The 23,973-nt window shown below is 37.1% G+C and overlaps 1 protein-coding gene across 2 annotated transcripts; it reads left to right on the forward strand.

The window, feature by feature from the left end:
* Positions 1-173: 173 nt before the first annotated feature.
* Positions 174-22,966, forward strand: LOC120326886 (cystathionine beta-synthase-like protein). 2 transcript variants are annotated; one of them, XM_078111494.1, is made up of 18 exons: positions 174-306; positions 2,505-2,596; positions 6,158-6,267; positions 7,399-7,533; positions 8,839-8,918; positions 9,466-9,600; positions 11,492-11,561; positions 11,922-12,013; positions 12,843-12,964; positions 13,425-13,513; positions 14,179-14,284; positions 15,590-15,661; positions 16,093-16,227; positions 17,297-17,405; positions 17,619-17,703; positions 18,182-18,250; positions 19,355-19,375; positions 20,225-22,966. In XM_078111494.1, the coding sequence occupies exons 1-18, from the start codon at positions 277-279 to the stop codon at positions 20,308-20,310; spliced, it is 1,638 nt and encodes a 545-aa protein (XP_077967620.1). In that variant the 5' UTR covers positions 174-276; the 3' UTR covers positions 20,311-22,966. The 2 variants fall into 2 exon arrangements, with proteins under 2 accessions (XP_077967620.1, XP_077967621.1); XM_078111495.1 differs by lacking the exon at positions 19,355-19,375.
* The last annotated feature ends 1,007 nt before the right edge of the window (positions 22,967-23,973 follow it).

A 23,973-nucleotide genomic window follows, 5' to 3' on the forward strand; every position in this document is an offset into this window, starting at 1 on the left:
ATTTTTATTTGTTGGAGGGGGAGGGGAGATGATCAAACCTAGAAAAAAAAACAATATATATAAAAAAAAAAGATCAAAAAATTGTCTGTAGTGCAATAACTGAAAAACAGGGTATCACTTTCATATGCAATATGTCTGAAGCTAATTATATGAATTTATTTTTTTGAACCTCAATTTAGCATCTAGATACTTTAAAATTTATTATTACAATTACAAGTATTATTACAAGTACGGTACATTCTCATCCAAAAGTCATTCTTCACAGAAAATATAACAATGGCTCAAAATGGATCAAGCACAAATGGAGTAAGATTTTGTTTATTAGTTTTAATCTATTTATTTTCAAAATTAGAGTTATGGTTTTAATAATATCAACATTTTTGTAGCTTTTTCGGGGCTCCCGAAGTATGCGAACCAAGATGGCGGACATCGGAATGTAATATGTGTACTAGGTTAGGGTTAGGCCATAATTTTAGGTATAAATACTACGGGAGGCTCTTGGCTAGTCTTCGAACTGATAATAGGACTAAAATAAGGAAAATTGGAAAAAAATTATCGCCTAACCCTAACCTGTTACCCATGTTACGTTCCGATGTCCGCCATCTTGGTTCACATACTTCGGAAGCACCCCTTTTCCAGTTACCAAACTTTTTCAATAAATTCTTCTATTTACATTTTTTGCTTGCTAATGCTGTAAATTTTCAAAATTCAGCCGAATAATGGTGAATGAATGCATTGATAAAGAAAAATCGTAAAGAAAATACTTTTGTCAGTGACTGTGGGTATTTATATCTGTATATTTTTTGGATTTTTAACCAAATGACCATTATATTCCTGTGCTCACGTGTGTTGTTTACAACTTTATTTTTCTGTAATAAAATTGTTGTGATGTGTTTTTCATGTGTGTGTGAGTGTGAGTATGGGTAAAAAGGTATCATAGGTTTTTGTGAAACTTTGTGAAATTTGTTTGTGAAATATTTCTTAGATTTTCGAAAACATATTCATACATCACTAGGTGCTCCCGAAGTATGCGAACCAAGATGGTGGACATCGGAACGTAACATGGGTAACTGGTTAGGGTTAGGCGATAATTTTTTTCCAATTTTCCTTATCTTAGTCCTATTATCAGTTCGAAGACTATCCAAGAGCCTCCCGTAGTATTTATACCTAAAATTATGGCCTTACCCTAACCTAGTACACATATTACATTCCGATGTCCACCATCTTGGTTCACATACCTCGGGAGCCCCGATCACTAAAAGTTGGGGTCTAGTCTAGATTCGTACTTCTAGTCACAATCACTGTGACGTTGTAGATATGTTGTATTTGAATGACGCAGTCAGATGGAGGTTAGGATTGACATGTGCAAAAACTGTTATGCTACATCCACTAGAAGTACTAGAGGTACGAAACTAGACGCGACCCAAAAGTTGACCATGTTAAATAATTGTGAATTTTAATTTTGCATTGAGATTTATGGAGTAGTAGTATTTTCATATTTATTCTAGGGGAGAGGGAAGCTGATAAAAAGGCTTAATCATATGGTGAACCCTATGCCGAATATTGGTATAAATTACCAGTTATCTGTTTCATGCATAGACTTGATGGTGGAGGAAGCCTCAACTGACCAAAAGATATTTAAACCAGTGGTTCTCAACCACGGCAACCTTGCTGCCGGTCTGCCAAATATATTGCATATTAAATATATTATAAGCAAAATACAAAGTATTGAAGGCATGCGATTCGGGATTTTTTAACTCTTATTGATTCGTAGCAGTCTACTGGTATTTGTCTAACAACCAAACTTGGTGAGAGCGAGATGTCCCCTGAACGACCGGATGTTCATTAAGTCTATGACCTCATAACGGCGGCCATGAACTGAAAAAGGTTGAAGATCACTATTTAAACCACCCTCCAACAATGAGGAGTCCAGCAATCCTCTCGCTCATAATTATCCTTCACAAACATTGAACCTGCGTATTTACACAGGGTAATCAGAGGTGCGGTGGCAAGCGTATTCCTAACGCTTAGCACAGTGGTTCGCAATTTTTTTTTTTTGTGGACTATTTTCGTTGCACAAAAAACTTGTGGCCCATTAAATTTTTATTGCGAGGGGAAAACCACAAGAAAAATCAAAATACTTCTGTGAAAATGAACACTTTTCTTTTAATAATTATAATGAAAACACCATTCAGTAGCAAAAAAAAACATCTTCAATCATTGGTTCTCCAATTAAAATTAAGGATAGTTATACAAATAAAGCTAACAATTTTAGTTCTGTGGCCCACCTCAAAATCGTTCCTTGGCCCAGCAGTGGGCCATACTCCACTGGTTGTGAACTAGTTGCTTAGCATGATGCACCATTTGCCATTTATCCAGTTCTTTGAAAAGTAAAATAGTCAAGCTAATAGGTGTACGACTCATACCACTCGGTTTTTTTATAGGCTAATATATGTACGACTATGGCTTGTTTTTTTTTTAAAGTGCCTTATTTACTCTTACAGCATGAAGCAACATGGATCCGTCCCGATCGTCCACCTCGTTGTACATGGCATCTCGGAACAACAGAGCCTTCGCCCCATCAGCATTATAAAAGGTAAGTTTTTTTGTTTTTGTGTAATTTCACCGCACCAGTTAGTCAAATATAGAGCATTGTCACTGCTCTATTGTCTTAGATCAGCTGTGTGCAACCTTTAATACAGCAGGACCAGATACAAATAACTGGGTGGAACTGCGGCCGAACCTTTATTAAACATAAACTTTTTAGTTTCTACTAGTTGCTGGCAAAAAAACTTTGGGGAACATACTTGGGGAAACTTTGGGGCTTTGCATCGTAAAGGAAATAAAATTACTTGCACATACTACATTGAACTGAATTAAAAACTCCCTTTGCGTGCCGCACACCATTCAAAACTGGCACTTTTCCGCGGGCCTCACATTCCTTTCCTGTGAGGTTGCACACCACTGTCTTGGACTAAAATTTTCACTTTATTGATGTTTTTCAAATAAATTTGCTTTCCAAGAAGACGTACCCAGTATGCAAAAATATTCTATTCTTGAGCAAGTTCACTTATTTTTTTGGACATGGAAATGATGAATGGATCATTTTGTCAAATTGCTGTTTTTCTTAGGGTCGCTTGTTGTGACAAAATTGCTTGCAACTGTCCAATTGATTTCAAGTTTTCAGTATGAAAATCAATGGAAGGGTATTATTTTATTTTTTAAATTTATTTTCGATTATTACAGGACCAGGTATTCCAATTCAAATTTTTATTGTTTTTATAATTAGCGGTCACACCTTCATATGACATCCAGTACTGTTTTTTGAACACTTAGCTAAATTTGTGCCAGCAACGTGGTAGTCATTAGTATATTCATGTCTATATATTTGAACATTATTCTCTTGTCTTTTCTTATGTGGTTATATTCCCTCTTCACTTTATTACTGTGGTGTCCCGTCCTACTCTAAGTCTATATATTTAATCATAACTTCTTTGTATTTAGAATGCAATTGAAAGTTTTTTTCATGTTTGTCATAGTGGTTTGAGGACGCTGATTATCTAACTTAATTAATGAGTGAATCGCAACCTCTGATAAAGGAGTATATTGCGAACCACCAGAAAAGTCTGGCAATTTCTCTCTCACATATTGATTCTTCACAGGACTTCATCCTGCAGACTTTTAATCCTTTTAATAAATAATTGGGACCTCCTGAAGTATGCGCACCAAGATGTCGCACAACCTGAACTTATGTTGTGTACCATGTTAGGGTTCAGGTTGTGCAACATCTTGGTGCGCATACTTCAGGAGCACCAATATTGTGCCTCCAAATCGAACATGATGTGCATATCTGTACGAATGTGATCCCATTTAACTTTTCTCATTACCATCATGTATGGTGAATAAACGATGGCTAGGTGGCTTCCTTTATCATCAACACATGGTATTGTAACCCCCCTTCCATATCTACGAGGCCGGCTACATTGCAGCATGCGGGTTTTGTGTACACAACCGCGAGTAACCAGAAGTTAAAACACTTGTACTTTTCCACTTCACATAATTTATAAATGTCATATTATCTCGGGCAAACATTGCTGTTTGATATTCCTGTTTAAATATATTTCAACACTCGAAATAATGTTTGCTTATGGTACTAAGGTCATCGAAAGTCGATGAGAGCTTCAATATTTCGACAGGCATGTTGCAATCTTGCACGTAGTTTTTTTTGTATTTGCTCAAAAGAGACGCAATTGTGAAATTTTATATATATATATATAGCCTACAGGGTGACCTAAAACAACCGAAGTAACCTTGGCTTTGTCTTCTATACCAGGGCTACTCAACTGGCGTACCGGGGCCCGAGTCAGGACATTTAGAGTATTTGATTCGGACCGCAGCTAAATCTCTATTCTGGATCATTAACCCCACTTTTAACGTTTCATTTTATAAATTGATTTTCATTGTTTTGAATATATATGAAAAGAACTATAACACCATAATAAACAAGCTTGATCAGCTGATAATCATCAGCCGGCCGAGAAAGTGCGCGTTTAAGGATGCCGAAATATAATTTTCTGGAAAAACCTGACCCAAATAATTTTGAAGTTTTGCATGCGGATCTTCGGTAAAAATAGTTGAGTAGCCCTGGGGTATATCTTAGGTATAATATTATAAAGTATATATGAACAAATACCTATGTATTTATATTTTGTACCCTATTATTGCCAATAAGAGTTTAAGAGCATTTGTAACTAGCCATTAAGCCATGTTTTGTATCAAATTAATTACCGGTACATCCTGTCTCAAAATTTGTGGTTTCCTAGTTTCATACCAGGCCTGTTATTAATACCTTATCAAGGTAAAAACAATTTGGTTTGGTATACTTTTGTGAACCTATTCTAAATCAAGATTTTGATTGAAAAATATATTCTGAATTGATTTGTATTTGGCAGAAAACACAAAAAAGAGAGAATCAATAAGTTTGGATTTGACATAGAAATATGTATATGATTGGCTTTCTACTTTTTAATTTTCATATTTTGGACACGCAGTTTAAATCTGACATTGTTATCGATAAATGTTGCTGTCTCAATCTCTTTCCTTTCCAATAATTACCCAAAACTTTTAAAAAAATGTTTTGATATGATTTTCCGTCACGAATTTCTGAAACGATTATTTGAATTGATTCAAAATTATATTCAATATTAGATTCTCTTTATGTTCTGTATGTTTTATTGAACATGCCTAATTTGACAGCGATATCAAATGTTTCATAGAATAAAATATGAATTCATACTCTACAGGGTTTTCCAAAACTAGTCGAATATTCGAATACATTCGAATATCAAAGTATTTGAATAACATTTTCTGCTGATTTTCGAATAATAGCCACTTTTCGCCATCAGTGAGATATTTCGTTTTTGAGGAAACTCTTTAAACGAATTACCGCTCTTTGTCACGTATGACGATGAAATGGAATCAGCACATTGACTGTTTTTTTTCTGCTGTGTGAGCGTGTGCCGCATATTGTTGTGACACTTTTGCACGGTTACGTGATTGACATTGCTGCTATGCCTTTGCAAGGCTTCCAAGTGACACATTCATAAATTTGCATTATGTCGAAATTTGGCATTGAAATCAAATATTTCACGAAAGAAAATATTAATTAATATTATATGTTTTTATGAACTTTTTCCAATTCAGCAATGATTCAAATATTTCATAGAAGAAAATTTGCATTTATAATGCATTCAGAATAGAAGATTACACGTTTTTTTTATAGTTATGGATACATGACTTATTGGTACTTTCGTATGGTGTGTACCAGGTTCAAATTAGGGGATAATTTTATCCCGATTTTCCCTATTTTAGTTCTATTACGAGTTCGGGGACTGTCTGTGTTAGACAAGTGAATATACCCCCTGCCCATAGATTTCAGTCCCTTTTCACAACTTGATATGAAGTAGGCGAACAAAATTAGTTACATCCATATTGATACACACACTTCTGGAGCGCCGGTTTATTAACCCTGACATTACTTCCTTGTCATCTCACTGCTTGCCTAAGTTTGCCATCTCATCCCTTTCTTTTTCTTGTAATAGTTATCTAAAATCATTAAAAAATATTAAGTCGTTAACTCGTTATTCCTATTTTTCAGACGATTTGATAGAACAAAGGCATATACATCTGTCTTAGATGCGATAGGAGACACTCCTCTCGTGCGGATGTCCAGGATTGAGAAGACTGAGGGAGTGAAATGTGAACTATGTGAGTGTTTCTTGAGGATATTTGTAAAAACAATTTTGTCTTGACAGTTGAAAATATTAGCTTACAAATAGGGAAGTTGGGGAGACTTTGTGTGATAAGTTTTTTTTGTTTACCAGTTTACTCAAATCAAGGTCTTAAACCAGGGGTCGGCAACCTTTTGTCGCTCGCGGGCCAAAATTGAATTTGCAAGTCATTGGCGGGCCGCACATATTTTTGGAAAGTTAAAAATCGAATGGATGACCGATGAACCACATTTTATCACACAGATCAGAAGTTAAATTTTAAGCAGCGCCCGTAGACTGATCATTTGAATATTTTTTGCGCCATTAAACCATTTGCACTTAGCATCAACTTTTCTGCGTTTTGTTGCCATTTGTCTAAATTATAATTAAATTATAGGCTCATTAAACGAGTAATTGTGAATTATATACTTGTTACGTTATAATAAAATTTAGTCTACAAGTAAATTCTTTTGCGTAAAGAAGATAATCGACAAAACAGCTCTAATTTGTTACTATAATTCAGTGAAGCGTCACGGGCCGGATTATATCACTCCGCGGGCCGTAGGTTGCCGACCCCTGCCTTAAACCATCAACTGAAATAAGAAAAGAGTAGCCTAATGATAAAAGAGTTGCAAGTTTGCTTAAAGCAAGGTCTTGGGGCCCCCAATTAAAAAAAAGGTACGGATGGAAAAGTTGTAAGTTTTCTTAGAATGAGGTCCGAGCCCTCAACTAAAAGTGCGAAGAGAACTGATAGAATGGTTGTAAGTTTGCTCACTGCAAGGAACTGATCCCTCAAAAAAAAAATTGTACTGATGAAAAGGTTGCGAGTTTGCTTAAAGCAAGGTCTCGAGCCCTCAACTAAAAGTGGAAAGAGTACTGATATCTTGTTCACGAATCTTCTCAAAACAAGGTCCCGAACCCTCAATAAGTATGAGGGATACTGATAGAAGAGTCGCATGTTTGCTTAGCCTTAGAGCAAAGTCCCGAGCTCCTAAATAAAATAAAGGATAGCCTACTGACAGAATAATTGTAAGTTTGCGAATATGAATTGATTAGTTTTTGTCATCTTTAACTACTACTTTGTCATTCTTTATTACTGTAATTAAATTTATATCTCCAATTTCTCTAGATGCAAAATGTGAATTTTTTAATGCTGGCGGATCGGTAAAAGACAGGATTGCTTTACGAATGGTGGAAACAGCTGAGAAATCTGGGCTGATAAAACCTGGGTATACTTTGATCGAGCCTACGTCTGGAAATACAGGTAGGGAGTTATTTGTTAGCTAAAGTCAAAGTTAGAATTTGTTTAGGTCACGGCTTCCAGTGTGTGCTATCTGATACAAGAGGCTCCGATACGAATAGCTGGGTGAAACCGCGCATCGTATCTTTATCTAACATGGGCTTTCTAGTAGCTGCAGGCACAAAAAATTTTAGTTTTGATCTTATGAATTGTAACGATAGATAATAAGCTCAGCTATATGCTTTGCAACGCAGAGTAGGTTGCACACTCTGGTTTAGGTTGTTAAAATTGAAATTATCTGTAGCCCTATTTCCAATAATTCTTAACGAGAATATCGGTCGGAGACCGAAGACTCATCACTTATCGATCGATTCATGCGCTCTTACTCCATAGTGACACCGTGTGTCCCGCCACTAATTAAATAATAACTCGCTGATTATACGACATAATTCATCAAAAATCAATATGCTTTTGGTCCGAGATATGATGAATGCACATGCAAAATTTGGAGGAGATTCAACTTCCCTTTCGTGAGATATCGCGTAACATACGAAAGTGTCTAACACAGTGTTTTTAAACCGGGGTGCCGCGGCACACCGGTGTGCCGTTAAATATTGTCAGGGGTGCCGTGGGAATTTCTCCAAGTTGTGTGTCTGTGCGGTGTAGCGTCCGGCAGAGTAATCGTGTGGTACTGTTCTATATCAGACCGTGGCAGCATCTGGTGACGATTTTTTTTGTCTTTGTTTTTATTTGATTACTATTCAAGATGTCCAATTCAACAACTTTCTTCAATGTTATATTAACAATATAACACTTATATTGTGAATATTAGGTATTTTCGCCATAATTTCAGCTGGTGGTGTGCCGCGGGATTTTCTCACTGAAAAAAGTGTGCCTTGGCTCGAAAAAGGTTGAAAAACACTGGTCTAACAGACAAACACACAAATAGACAAATACCTATCAACATACTTAACAAGTTCGATAAGTAATGACACAGCAGACCCCAGCAGCTGTTCAATGAAAAAGCTGTTCAAAATTTTATTGCCTCATTTAATATAAAAAAAAAAAGCATTACGTTTAATGAATCGAGCATATTCAATTAATGTAGCCATTGCTTTGCTTTTTTTACGGCCCATTAGGGTCCGAGGGCCTAGTTTAAAAAGCCCCATGGGGGCCCGAGGGCCCAGATTGAGAAACTCTGCTGTGGGCAAAGCCATGTTGGCAGATAGGACTTTTGTTTCCCTTGTAGTTCAGTGGTTCAATAGTATGACATTTGGATCTTCTTGAGTAGATTAGAATGGAGATTAAATAAAATGAAATATTTTTCAGGAATTGGTCTCGCACTTGCAGCTGCAGTGAAAGGCTACAGATGCATTATTGTAATGCCTGAAAAAATGAGCGCTGAAAAGGTAATTGGGATTAATGATTAAGTAAAGCCAAAGAATATTTTTGGATGTTTTCATCCAGAAATTTGTAATTTTGAGCAATTGAAATGTCATAGTCACACAAAATCTTCTTCATAAAATTTCTGAAATTGCATAAAATCGATAATTCAATCAATGTTTGGTTAATTTTTCTTCGATAATAAATTTCTCTGTTGAATATGGCTCACTTTATTAATATATTATGATATCTCTATTTCTAATATTACAAAATATCATTAATGTACAAGGTGTTCATATGATCCCCTCACAATTTCCATTTTCTTATGAAGTCAGTTTTCAATATATCTTAACCAGGTTTGTTGTTTTTTTATCAGTAATTGTTTCAGTATTTTTACTTTATTCAATACATCTGAGGGCCAAAACAATAAATGGTATCGATAAATTCACTTCGCAATTTTTGAAATGTTTAAGACTTTATGGACACCCTATATATCAATAAATACTTATCCCCATAACACTGAAATTTTTTCGCGAAACTCACTGTAACTCTGTTGTTTTATTTCAATTTCAGGTGAATGTTCTCCGAGCTCTCGGAGCAGAAATTGTTCGTACACCGACATCAGCATCCTTCGAAATGCCTGAATCTCATATCAGAGTTGCTCAGAAGTTACAGAATGAGATTGAAAATGCAGTTATTCTAGATCAGGTAGGGTTGCCATTTGTGATATGTATCCTCATGCATAAAAGTGTAACATTCTATAATTGTATGTTAATTTGCCCCAAAATCCATCATCATGTACACCAGGGGTCGGCAGCCTAGGACTCGCGGGTCAGATCCGGCCTGCAGAGTACTATAATCCGGCCCGCGACGCTTCACTGAATTATAGTAACAAATTATAGCTGTTTTGACGATGATATTCTTTACGTAACATAACTTATTGTGAGACACGTGTAGACTAAATTATATTACAACTTAAAAAGTATATAATTCACAATTACTCATTTAATGAACCTATAATTTAATTATAATTAGACAAATGGCAACAAAACGCCGAAAAGTTGATGCTAAGTGCAAAGGGTTCAATGGCGCCGAAAATACAATGAAGGTTACCTATTTTATTGTCCACCCAATTTTGTGAATATAAGCGAAATACGTACAATCATTTTCTGTTTGAAAATTGCAGTGTAGAACTGAGCATTCGTAAATAAAGTACTACTTGATGCTAGACTTGGAAGTAGTTCATATCAATGCAATCAGGGAAACAACTAATTTTTTTGCGGTGTCCAGTCGGTCCCCTGAATTATTTTTATTCACGGCAGTGCCAGTGGTGTATCTAGGGTCTGGCAGTCATGGCTCGTGCCATCGACGTCGTTTGAAAAAAAAGGCCAAAAGTTTCAATCGTATGTTGTTTATATACAATAATTTCAAATGAAAAAAAAAACTGAAACTCGTATTTTCACTTAAATGATAAGTTACAAGTATCTTATTTCAATAACAGTCATTTTAAATTTTCAACCAACTATCAAGGGGGCGCGTTTTTAAACTTTGCCATGGGCGTAATGTTGCGTAGATATGCCGCTGCTCATGGGCACACAGTTATTTAACCGTCAAGTGTGACAGCTGTTTCCGATTTGACTCTAAGATTAATTGATACCGGTAAGTAACAGTAGTCACGGAAAGTACTTTGTTTTTGGACTTTGTGTCCATATATTTGAGCATTCCTCTCTTGGTCTTATGCAACTCTTTTTGAACGCTTACTTGAACCTACTTCATTTCCTAACGTTGGGATCACTTAAAATCTGATATTTCCTGATTTATTTCCTCATAGTAAGCTGATCAATAGTAAAAACCTACAAACTGTTGCTTTTTGTTGCATTGGATGTCGCAGCGTTTCAGTTTTAGGGGATGTAAGTGTTAGTATCCAATATCAAATATTAAATTCGTCTTTGAAGTCTGCCATATCATGTTTAATTATTATGTATGTGCTTTAAGCAAACAGCCTGCAATCAGATATGTGGAAATCGTGCACTAAAAAGCAGCCTCATCTATCATATTAATGTCATTGTGTTGTAAATGAAACATTATCTTCCCTTGGGTAGCCTACTTCTGTAGTATGTGTACCTGGTTATGATTAGGCCATGATTTTATTTAGATTTTCCTTATTTTAGTTCTATTATACGAGTTCTGGAACGTAAAGTAGGCGAACAAAATTAGTTACCTCCATATTTGTACACATACTTCTGGAGCACCATTCCTGTGGTTAAGCACAGTAGTTGATACGGCATATGATGGGGTCAGAGGTCATAGGTAAGATTCGCAAATAGGGGTCCGCAGCCCAAAAAGTTTGGGAAACCCTGAAATGTTTATGGTTCAGCATCGCCTGCCAAATTTACCCTGGGTAAGGTGATGGACATGGAATTTGACCTTGAGATTTATGACCTTTGATGCCAACATAGTTAAGTCCATTATGTCATCACTTCCATTAAAATGTTATTGCAAATTATCATTTGAAAACTGTTCATTTTGAGCAACAAACCTAACATTACCAGTGAAATCTTCATGCAGGGCTTAAAATGAGATTTGTTTTCTCTTCTAGTACATCAACTCTGGGAATCCTGTTGCCCATTATGACACAACAGCAGAAGAAATAATTGAACAATGTGGAGGTTTGAATTCCTATTTTTTTCCTTCTAATTTTTAAAGTAATACTACACTCAACGCTTGCGATACAATGCTACAAAGAGTTGGGGAAGCGTAACCCCAGACAAAAACCACTGCCAGGGGAGATAATTATGTGCAAGCTTGCGAGAAGATTGCTGGATTTCATGGTTCACGTAGGTTCCAACATCATGGTTCACGTAGTCGCTGGTAGGTTGCGGCTTCCTCCACCATAGAGTCCATGCATCTGAAACATATATACAGAGGTTTCTTGTACGATTGAGTCGTTCAACTCTCGGCTTCTCACGATGATAAAAAACACCTCTTGTAAAGCTAAGTTCAAAGCAAAATAATTGTTCCATTCTTAGGTCATGTTGACATGGTGGTGGTGGGCGCAGGAACTGGGGGTACAGTCTGCGGGATTGGAAGAAAAATGAAAGAAAAGATTCCCAACTGTAAGGTAATGATTGGACTTACCGTAATTCTTTATATGGTGTGTGAATTTCTATGGTGTATAGTTGGTTATTGGAAAGCTTGAGCCACTACTTTTTTACGCCTTCACTTTAAACAAGGTTCTAGACAAGTGGTACCCAAACCATGGCCAACGGGCCGATTATAACCCGTGTATCTATTTTAATAGGGCCTGTCGAACTTAAGTAGAATAGTTTAATAACACTTTGTTTTTGTTATTTTGCGTTCTAGTCTAGATACCGCCGATTGTTACGTTATTATCAAAAGCATGTCAGTAACATTCAATTACGCCCGTATCTTAATTATACGTACCGGTATAGGACCCTTGCGAGCACTCTCCCGACCCGCGAAGTCCTTCCTCCCATTCATAATTCTGGCCCCCGGGCAATCAACTTTGGGAACCGCTGTTCTAGACAAGCAGTCTCTGATATGAAAGGTTATATTTTTTCGGAAGGACCAGAAAGAATATTTTCAGTTCAGGATTGCTTACCCTATTTACTACACCCAGGACAAGGGTGCCATTGGGTTATTATTAAGTAACCCTGACAACTATTCCATCTAATGATAATTTCAGCATTTCTACATGATGAGGATTGATCCTCAATGGTTCCCAAACCGTTGACTGTGGGCCTATTACAGCCAGTGTAACGAATTAAAATGGCCCGTAAAATAGTTTACCACTGTATCGTTTTATCGTTTTGCGTTCTAGATACGGCCGATTGTCAGGTGGTTATCACAATTTAAACATATTTATATTTGTAACAATTTAACCTAACCCTAACTGCTATTTTGTTTAATAATAATTCCAACATTCTCAGGTTGTAGGGGTCGACCCTCTCGGCTCAATCCTAGCTCAACCTGGCGAATTGAATGAAACTGACGTTAGTTTTTATGAAGTGGAAGGAACAGGCTACGATTTCATTCCAACGGTACTGGACAGGTAGGTCAAGTAGTTAGGAATAAGGATATGTATATGGTCTCAATCGTTATTTTAATGGTCTTATAGAGAGCCATTGGACTGCCATACGGGTTGTCTATAAAGTCCCTTTACAAATTGAATTTTGGGTACTCGCGTAGCCGCATTATGTGTACCAGGTTAGGGTAAGGCCATAATTTTATTTCATTTTTCTTTTTTTAGTTTTATTACGAGTACGGGAACTGTCTTTGTTATCCAAGTGAATATACCCTATGCCCATAGGGCATAGTCCCTTTACACAACTTAATGTAAAGTAGGCGAACAAAATTAGTTACCTTCATATTTGTATACACACTTCAGGAGCGCCAAATTTATTGTGGGCTTTGTAAATTATAGTCAACCTCACGGATAACAATGAAAGTTTGAGAGCCCTTGGGCTAAGTTATTGGTCTCTTGTTTTCTCGCTACTCATTTTTTTTATCAGGTCTGTTGTTGATAAATGGTACAAAACAGCTGATAAGGATTCTTTTATCATGGCAAGAAGACTGATAAGAGAAGAAGGTTTCTTATGCGGTATGTTTGATGAAATTTAATTCTTTCCAGTTGCTTGTTGCTTGGGATATATTGCCAGTGGTTGTCTTATGTCAGTGATTCCCTGAATCTGGGATGTGTAACCTTCAATACAGGATGGCCAGATATGTAAAACTGGGTGAAACTGTGTGATCGCACCTTTACATAGGCTTTCTAGTAGTTGCAGGCACAAAAATTTTGATTATTGATCTCATGATATGCGTTGTTCGCTTCGCACAAGCTAGCTGTTAGGACATTGTGAGAGATTGGAATTACTCTCACATACCAGATTAAACTAAATTAAAAACTCGTTTCGCGCGCCGCACATCATTCAATATCAGCATTTCTCTGAGGGCTGCACAATTTTTTTCCTGTGGGACGCATTTGGCTTTCGGGCCGCAGGTTGCACACCCCTGTCTTGGGACTATCCTGAAAAATTTACACTTTATTGACGTTTTTAAAAAAAAGTTGCTTACCATAAAGACGTACTCAGAAGAAAAATATATTGTACCCTTTGCAAGTTCACTCACAATTTTTTTTTGTGGGACTCATTGGCCCGCGGGCGACAGGTTGAACACCCCTGCGCTAAATGATTAGGTCACCTTATGAACTTCCATCTCCCCTCTAAATGTGAGATATCCTATCACATTGTATGATTTGTTTTCTAGGTGGCAGTAGTGGTGCAGCGATGCATATCGCACTTCAAGCATGTCGAGAATTAAAGGAAGGACAGAAATGTGTTGTGCTGTTACCTGATTCTGTCAGGAATTACATGTAAGTATGACTTGTAATTAAGGCAGAGATGAGCAAGGTTTTTGAACCAGGGGCTAAAAATATTGCCCACTTAGACTGGCTCACTGGCGGGCCATGTAAGTGTGACGTAACAATTTAGCTATCAATCTTCACGAATTAGGGTTCTCACTGGCGGGCCATGTGAGTGTGACGTAACAATTTAGCTATCAATCTCCACGAATTAGGGTTCAACAAAGGCGGCAACAGATTATTCGAACCATCGGTAAATGATACATGGCAAAAATGCTTAAATTATTAACAAATAATAACACCAAGAGAGCGTTATGGGGACGTTAACAAAATGGGACAGATTGAATGACCCAGTTGCCCGTACATTGCCCCTGTCAGAGTTAGAGAGTTGTCTTTAACCATGTTGGTGTCACATATTGAAATTTCGGTTTCATTGTATGAGATGAAGGCCTGAGAATTTCACTCTAGGTTGTTTGTAAAATGTTTTATTAATGAAGAATAGTTTTTGATATTGATTTCTAACTACACTGGACTATTGGAATTAAATTTGGAATAGGTTTTTAATTGATGGAATCTACATGGCTGTCACATATGAACGAAATACACTGGAAAAATTATATTAATTATATTCAAAACAGCACGAACAATCCTGTTTTTGTTTCAAAGAAAATCTTAAATTTCAGACTAGACTAAGCTTTAATGATACCTTGTTCAAGATTTCAATTATGTGGGTAAGCAATACAGACCATCAGGAGGCCTGAGTAGTTTGTTAGTTAGTAGTCCTACATTTAAACCAGTAGTTCTCAAACTTTTTTGGAATATCTCATGTCTCACCCCCCACCTCAAAAAATAACTAGCTGACAATAAGCTAGAACTAACAGAGAGCAAGGATAATAAAGATACAAGCATGACAGCTCTCTGCAATCTCTAAAAGTCTAAAACAGTAAAGAAATGTAAATATTCAAAACAAGGCGGGCAAGATCAAATCATCAAATGTTTTTTATTTTTAATTAGCTTCACGCCCCCTGGAAAAATTATCTACGCCCCCCCTTGTGGGGTGCGCCCCACCGTTCGAGAACCACTGATATAGACTCTTGTCAACGAACCTTCATGAAAAACTTTTTCTCTGATTTCAAAATGAAATATCCCTCAAATGCGCTGCCGGAGGATGTGTGTCAAGATGTCGCGCAACCTGAACACTAACCTAGTACACATACCATTTTCAGGTTGTGCGCCATCTTGGTACACATACTTCGGGAGCTTCCCCTCAAAAGCCATGAAAAATGGGAATCCCCAATCTGTTAATTTTTAATTCAGGACCAAATTCTTGAAGGAAGAATGGATGATTGAGAGGAATTTCTTACCTGAAAAGAACATGGAAAAGAAATGGTGAGAACACCAACTTGATCATTGGACTTTGCATATTATTGGCAACTTTTGAAGGGCTTTGTTCAACGATGTGGCATATCATGCTAAGGGCTAGAAGTACAGTTGCCACCGCACCTCTGATTATTTTTCGTGGGTTCGCATCCCATGCAGGAATAGTTATGTGCGAGGGGACTCCTCGCCGCTGTAGGGTGGCTCATGTAACAGCTGGTCGTTTACGGCTTCCTCCACCATGTCCATGCAACTGGAAACAAAATAACTGGCCAGGTAATCCCAACCGGACACGAGGCCGTGGTTCGCCATATGATTAAGCCGTCTTATCGGCTCCCCCTCCACCTGAATAAATATGTAAATCCTATCCTATGCTCTCATTTTTTAAAGTGAAAGTTGTTTTTAGAGCATTGCCAAAAACATAATTTTTTTTAAATACTTAGGTGGTGGGATGTCCCAGTCTCAAAGATAAAATTACATACACCCGTGTCCGTGCTCCCCACAACAACATGTGGCGCCACCTTGCAGATTATGGAAGAACAAGGATTTGACCAGATACCTGTTGTCGACGGAAACGGGTTTGTTTGAATTTTTATTTTTTACTTTATTTCTGGAGCGTGAAAAGTCCTTATTGAACAGGCATTAAGTAACCGTGAGTAAACTTTTCTTAGTGCTTCAGAAGTGTGTGTACCAATATGGAGGTGACTAATTTTGTTCGCCTACTTTACATTAAGTTGTGTAAAGGCACTTAAACTTATGGGCAGGGGGTATATTCACTTGGCTAACACAGACAGTCCCCGAACTCATAATAGAACAAAAATAAGAAAAATCAGAAATAAAATTATGGTATAACCCTAACCTGGTACACACACTAAAGGAGTGCCCCCTTTCTCTCACGCAATCGAGGCATTTGAAAGAAATTACACATGAAAATGGGATCTTTCAACTTCTCCTAATACTCAATACCAATACTAACTATGCCACGTCATGAATAAAACAACGCGTGTTTACTATTTTTTATTAATTCAGAAACAAAATATTTTTATTCTTTTGATGCTGTTGTTAATTCTGCTCATACTGAGTTGTTTTGAGCAAAAATGGATAAAGTTGAATAAGTTGAACACTGAACAGATAATTGAGATCTGTTGCAGTTGCAGATAAACAGTGATATAATTGGTTGCCTATTTCTTTTTTTGTTTTTTTTGTCACGGTACCTCCAATACCATTTTATGTTTTAGTTAATGGGTATTTCTGTATGGGTTTTCCATGGGTTGTGAATTTGCAAGAATTAAATGGAAAAGCAGTATCATCATAAGATTCCCGGGGATCGAACAAATATATGAGATTGACCTTAAACTGTTTGGTTCGCGGAATTGCAATTTTTATGCTTCGGACTGTGCTCTCAGAGAAAGTTACATCTGATTGGCAAAAGTTTATACTCTGTTTGTTGCCAGTTTCCAGACTTTGGGATAATCAGCTCTCGATATTTATAACTTTGTTTCTGCTTTAAATTTAGAATCAAACTGATGAATTTAAAATTATGAAATTCAACTTTCTGTTTTGAAAAATCTAAATTATAGCCTTCTCAGATTTTAAATTCTAATGCCAGCAAGAGCATATATAGTAATCGGAAAATATTGTTTTCAGTGTTGTTCTTGGCACAGTTACAATGGGAAACATGATGAGTAATCTTACTTCTGGTAAAATTGTTCCTAACGATGCCGTGTCGAAGACTTTGTACAAAGGATTCAAGGAGGTTTGTGGTCTGATTTTATTATTTTATTTATTTATACGTTTGTCACCTGGAACATAGCTCTGTACAAATAGATACTAAATAAGGAAATTATAAGGCTCTGTACAAGCGTTGCCGCCGATCTTTTTGGCAAAATCAAGAGCTCCAAGGCTTAACAGTACCAGAACCTGTTTTCATCTCCATATATTTGAGCATTAGTCTCTTGTTTACTGGCAGATTCAAATGACAGACAACCTGAAGAAACTTTCACGAATTTTGGAAATTGATCATTTTGCGATTGTGATGCATAGCAAGCTACAATGTAAGTTTGAAGATTTCTTAGTTTTTTTTTACTTGTTACTTATCGATTTTAATCGGGAAGTATGTTGATAGGTATTTGTCTGTTTGTCTGTCTGTTAGATGCACACGATATCCAACGAAAGTGAGATTGGATCTGCTGCAGATTTTGCATGTGCATTCATATGTCGGACCAGAAGCCTATTGATTTTGGATGAATTATGTCGTATAATTAGTGGAATGGAAGACAAAGGTGTCACTATGGAGTGAGAGTGCTGTTTTGGGGGATCCCCTAACTTTCGATCGATAAGTCTTCGGTCTCTGACCGATATTCTTGTTTCTCTCTTCTTTGGAATACAGCTCAGAATAAGTCTGAACTCTGATGTGTAATTTCTCACCCAGAATAGCAGAACTATTTGCTTCCATCTCGTCCAATTTCAACATTATTTTCCACTAAATCGCCCTGTAATATTTTATTTTTGATGATATTTTCCTACTTTCAGGTGACATTGCCAACCTATCATTGACCGACTTGAAACCAAGCATAAAAAGTTTGAGAGCTGAACCTGTCGGTATGTTTTATATGCAAATCTAATACACTCCAAGCAATTACATTTTCCAACTCAGTTGCCTCCAATGAGAGTACCACGTAAAGATTTTAAGGGGTTCATTAGCTTCAAATGCGTAGCAAATTGAAAGTACTTGTGTCTATGTGGCTACCTCGCATAAGCTGACAAATTGAGGGCATTTTCATTAACCAAGCCACCAACAGCAAGATTTTGCTCACGTGATAGAATAGTTGTGTCTCAACACTTGTGGCTCCTACTCATCAATAAAAATACCCAGCTCATCATTTAAACTATTTCCATAATTTAATTTAGTAGAATATTTTAATATAAAAAGCCAAGTGAAAAATAAATTTATTATAGTCAAGGAATTAGGTAAATTACAGTCAATTTCTTTAAGTTGTCTTTGATCAGTTCAGTATGATGTTTGACACTGTTACGTGAATATCTCAACTATGCAAAAAGTTTCTGAGAGAGTTTTATAAATGTTGAGAAAATAACCTACTGAAATAAATAAAAAAGTTGCAACAAAATTTCGCTTGATTTGGGATAAAAATTACGGAGCAGTTCTTCTAAATCTCTTTTCTGTTTGCTACCTATGAAGATCAAGTTATCTGTGCCCATGTACGGGCCATAGCTCAAAATCATTACCCGAATTCGGATTCAAGAGCAACTCGCAACCATATCGAGTTAGCACCCTTTTTTAGATTTTTCCAAGACCCAGTAATAGTCACACCCTCTAGTGTTAGCTGTCCCAAGTCTTGTGATGCATCACAAAAGTTACGAATGACTTCATGGAACGCGCAACGAGTTATTCACAGTCCGATAAACTGACAACTCTCGAGAGCTTTTTGCCTAAATCTCTGTGGCAGTCTGGTCCTCACAGGGTAATACCAACTTCATAGAGGCCCCAGCCCTACATCAATAAACACTGCCATAGAATGGATGCCCTGTGAAGGTCACAAACCTGAGAGTTGGATAATTGGCATCACATAAGTGGCAACAGTAACGTATAGGCCAATTTGATCGAGAATCACCGTATATTAAACCTGTTAATTTGAATTCACTGAACACTTAGGAAAACTAATAACCTGCCATATTTGTTTAAAGGAGGAGCAAAGATTACAAATGGTAACTTTAACTGTTTCATGTAATTGTGAGATAATTTGCCTGTTCGTCTTGTCCAAGAAAACAATATCGGATAATTTTTTTTTATTAATTTAAACTCTTGTATTGGAGATTTCTATAAGATTTAACTTAATTATCTTTTCCATTTCTCTCAAGTGTTGCCCTGTCTATTTCACCTATACCACACTACAGGGTCGTAGCCAAAAATTTCCAAAAGGGGAGGGGGGGGCAGAAAACATGGGTTTTCAAGTGTCATGTAAGTCTAAAAAGTGTTACAAGCCAAGAAAAATTGTTATGTATTTGACAGAAATACGCTATTTTTACATTTCACAAAGGGTGGCCTGAACCTCTAGCCTCAACTTTCCCTGGCTATGCTCCTGTCGTACCATCTTAATTCCTTATATTTAATTTATATAATTCCAAATTTTATCTTATTCGTATGTATGCCTTTTTGAGTGTTCTTAGTTTTTACTCTGTCCATGTGTCTGCGTCCAGTTATGTCTTTTTTTACAAATTTTTTTCTAAAGATGGACCATTTTATATCGACTCATTTGGAGTTAGTATGCTAAGGTTCGCAGGTTTAATTACTGTGGAAATAAAAAAATTGTTGGATGTCTTTTTAACACAGGGGATGGCTCATTTAGTCACTGGTATATTACAGCTAAATATGAATCACAATAATACTAAAGAATATTATTAAAACCATACCAAATACAAAGTAATATTTTTGTATTTCTGCCAATAAAACAATAAAATTCGTTCCCAGTTTGGAATTCATTTTAAGTCTGAAAACACAGTCCTATCATCTTTCCTCTTTTGTGTGAAAAATCTAATATGATTCTTTTCTTGCAGGAGATGGCCATTCATCACAGATCTATGGAATAGTGACATCAGTGGATTTCTGTCGCTATCTTGCTACAAATGCGCCCAAGGAATGAACGAATATTTTTCTCCCGTAGTTGTACGATACTAGTTACTAAGGTTTTAGGTAAAATAAATATGCAACTAAATATGCATATGTAACCCCAGATTAATATTATCGTTATATAATTTGCAATAATACGTTCGGTTTTATGGTTTGCAATGTACTAGACTTCAGACAGGCAGTTCATAATACAGGGTGGTCGCTCTCATTTGTAAAGCAAATATTTTTTTTTTCAAAGAATAACTTTTACAGTTAGTTTTATAGAGACATATGTTATGTCACACTCACAGATGCTTAAAATGTCGTCCGTGCACTTTAGTGCCTTAACCTAGAAGTCCAAGCTCGTGTAGCGTTTCGAAGGTTAACTCGTTTCAATTCAAACTGTAGCCTACCGATACACATTTTATTCGTGATCTCATCTGACCTTAAATTTTCAGCTTTTCTCGCGCTCATGCTGTATATGTGAGGATATTCTAATCTATATTCTAAAATATGCATTCGCTAACAAAATTAAATGAATGTTTCTGTGTGTATATATTTTGATGGTGTTGCAGTATTATATTTGGTTTATGATTTGCCATGAACAGTACTTTGGACCAGTGATCAACCTATTTCGATGCATTCCTGCCTTCGGCTATTTTGAAACTTTCATTCCCCCATACCTGAAAAAATCTTTTACCGTTTGCTATTCAATCATCAATGAATCATTTTCTGATGCTGTGCGCAACTATCGCACCAATATAAAATACGAGATAGCGATCAGAGACCGCCGACTTATTGGTCTTCCGTATCACCAATTAATTAATAACTCGCTAATTATACGACATAATCCAAAATCATTAGGCTTCTGGTCCGAGCTGGATGCACATACAAAATTTGGAGCAGATTCAACCTCTCTTTCGTGAGATATCGCGTAACATACGAAAGTGTCAAACAAACAGACAAATACCTATCAACACACCTACCGATCAAGATCGATTAGTAAAAAGTAGCTCCCTGATAACAGTAAAATTCCCCACGAGTTGGGAAATCGCTTTGGACAGTTTGGCGAGAATGGAATCTTTCCAGTCTGGGACATTGCCTACTTGATTTGTTATGCGAATTGTTGGTTAATTGTTTTGAATCCAAGATTTGCCATGTACACAGCTGTAAGGAGCTATTATTTTGAAAGAGCCAGAATCTTTATGGTTCAGCATTATGTCACACCAAAGTTTTGTCTGTGCTGCTTGCCTTTTGTTAGGGCGGTGGCTCTCGGTCTTTTTTTCAAGCTACACAAATTTTATGAAATGTGGCGACTAAATATTTTATGAGCAGCATTTTAGAATAAATGGCATTCCTACTTTTTTTAGACGTTCCGAATTTTACGTTGGGTTTTTGATATTTTAAGTAGTTGAATTTGGTCATGCTTCGTAAAGATGGTGTACTCGTGATTGAGCCCTTTCAGAATTAATGACATTCCTACTTTTTGAGACATTCCAAATAGTACTAATACATTATTTCGTTTTGTAGTTGAATTTAGCATGCTTCATAAAGATTTCCTGCCGAGGATTTTCTAAGCTTCTTTTGTGTATATATTATTGATGGTGTTGCAATATTACTACTGCATATTTCCGGGTGTCACGTACTATTTTACTGTGTTCCAATGTGGACTAGTTTAGTGGAAAAACGATTTGGTAACGGTTCCTAAACTGTGTGTCTAGTTTATTATCTCAAACTTACGAGATCCTCGGGTCCCCTACCAGTGGTGGTATTAAAAATTTTTGTCGGCCGGTTCATCACAAAAGTCATATTTTTCAGCCGGTTCTGTTACAAAATGTCATTGACAGTAACCAGTAATGCTAACCGGTCTGCTGATCTCATAAAATTCTATGAGACTGTTCTATAGAACCAGTGCGAACCGGCTGAATCCCACCACTGGCCTCTACCCTCTCATGACTTCCAGTGCTTATACCTAGTTCTGCTTTTAACATGTTCCAAATGGTTATTTAAGTAGTTTAGTTTATAGTAAAAAACCAACAAAATAGTCAAAGTCAAAAATTAAACAAATAATAGTTAATTCACTTAAAGAATTAAGTCACAAATGCTACCAAGTAAAGGCTATTGCTCATGCCCCCTGGAGGCCCAGTTTGACAATCATGGATGTAGTGCCTTTTGAAAATCGATTCATTTTCAAATAACTTCACATCTGCCCGTGTTTAGAACTGGTATCAGCCGCGTTACAATAACCTAAAAAAACAAGAGAGCTACGCACAAATATATGGACACGTTAGACCAGAGCGAATCAGTCCTTACCGGTACCTTTGACGCTACCGGTACCCTCAAAAAAGTTCTGAATTTCCAGCAGCAAGAATTTTGCCGAATCAAAACGTACAGCCAGTCATGACACTGACTAAAATCCGTGTTCCCATGGATAAAAAATAATACAGCAAAATTTTAGACGAAATATCTAATTTCATAGAATTCACGCGAAATTTTGAAATAAATAAAAGTAATAGTAATCGACCAAAAGACTGTGGTGAGTGTGGTATGATACCCCATATGATTAAGCCGTTTTATCGGCTTTCCTTCCCCCGGGATAAAATATGATACCTCATCATGAATGTGCATATATCCTGAAAAACATTTCCTTATCCTAGTTAAATGTTAATAAAATGGAATATTATTTGCAACGTGTCTTGATTTATATTACAGAAAGTCATTGTGCGTTTGATTGAAAAATCATGGAATCTCGATATTATGAAATCACAATTTGGAAAATTTGTCCGGAGTTTGATGTCTGTCCATAATGGCGAGGTTCAAAGAAGTTTAGGCGCATCGAAGATTTTTCTCGAAGTTGGAATGGCATGAACCTTTCCCCGACCTTTGAACCCCAAAATATTTTTCCTATACTTTATCATTGCAAAATTTTCGGGGCTATTTTAAGAGCGCTTTTGCGAGTTGGCGCCGGTAAAATGGATAGGATAGGATTTACATATTTATCCCGGGGGAGAGGAAAGCCGATAAGACGGCTTAACCATATAGCGAACCACGGCCTCTCGTCCGGTTACCATTCCAAGTCGGGTATGGGATTAGTTTTTACTGTATTGTTTGTTTTCGGAAGCATGGACTTGGTGGTGGAGGAAGCCGTAACCGACCAGCGGTTACGTGAACCACCCAACGACGACGGCGAGGAGTCCAGCAATCCTCTCGCACATAACCATCCCTGCATGGGATTCGAACCTGCGAACCCACGCAGAGTAATTAGAGGTGCGGTGGCGAGCGTATTCCTAACGCTTAGCCCGTTGAGCCACACCGCCGCGCCTGTGGTATGTGGTCGATGGCGTATGTGTTTCAAATCATCATTATGACTCCTCGCATATGCTGCCAATATAAACAAGTATAGACTGTCCAAATTGAGTGGTCAAAAGGTTCGGACCGCGGTCCGCCAGTTGAGTAGCCCTGGACCATATCACCGATTCAGACCACACGCCTATGGATGATTTATTGGATCATAATCTGTATTAACGATACAACGAGGTCTTGGAGAACTCCGATGGACTGGTTCGATAGCTAGTTCATAATTGTTTCTGGGCCAGAGAAATAAATATTAGGTCGTGGGTCGACCTACAGTAGAAGCGGATTTCGTTCGGCGCATCGTGCTAAGCGTTAGGAATACGCTCGCTATCACACCTTCGAT

Source organism: Styela clava, chromosome 4 (genome assembly GCF_964204865.1).
Source record: "Styela clava chromosome 4, kaStyClav1.hap1.2, whole genome shotgun sequence".
Lineage (NCBI taxonomy): Eukaryota > Metazoa > Chordata > Ascidiacea > Stolidobranchia > Styelidae > Styela > Styela clava.

What these genes read in the sequence shown, in the direction of transcription:
- LOC120326886 (XM_078111494.1), top strand. Translation starts at nt 277, where the DNA reads ATGGCTCAAAATGGATCAAGCACAAATGGA. An exon ending in ATGCAGTTATTCTAGATCAG is followed by an intron (nt 9,601 to 11,491) that starts GTAGGGTTGCCA and finishes TTTCTCTTCTAG; the next exon opens with TACATCAACTCTGGGAATCC. An exon ending in AATAATTGAACAATGTGGAG is followed by an intron (nt 11,562 to 11,921) that starts GTTTGAATTCCT and finishes TTCCATTCTTAG; the next exon opens with GTCATGTTGACATGGTGGTG.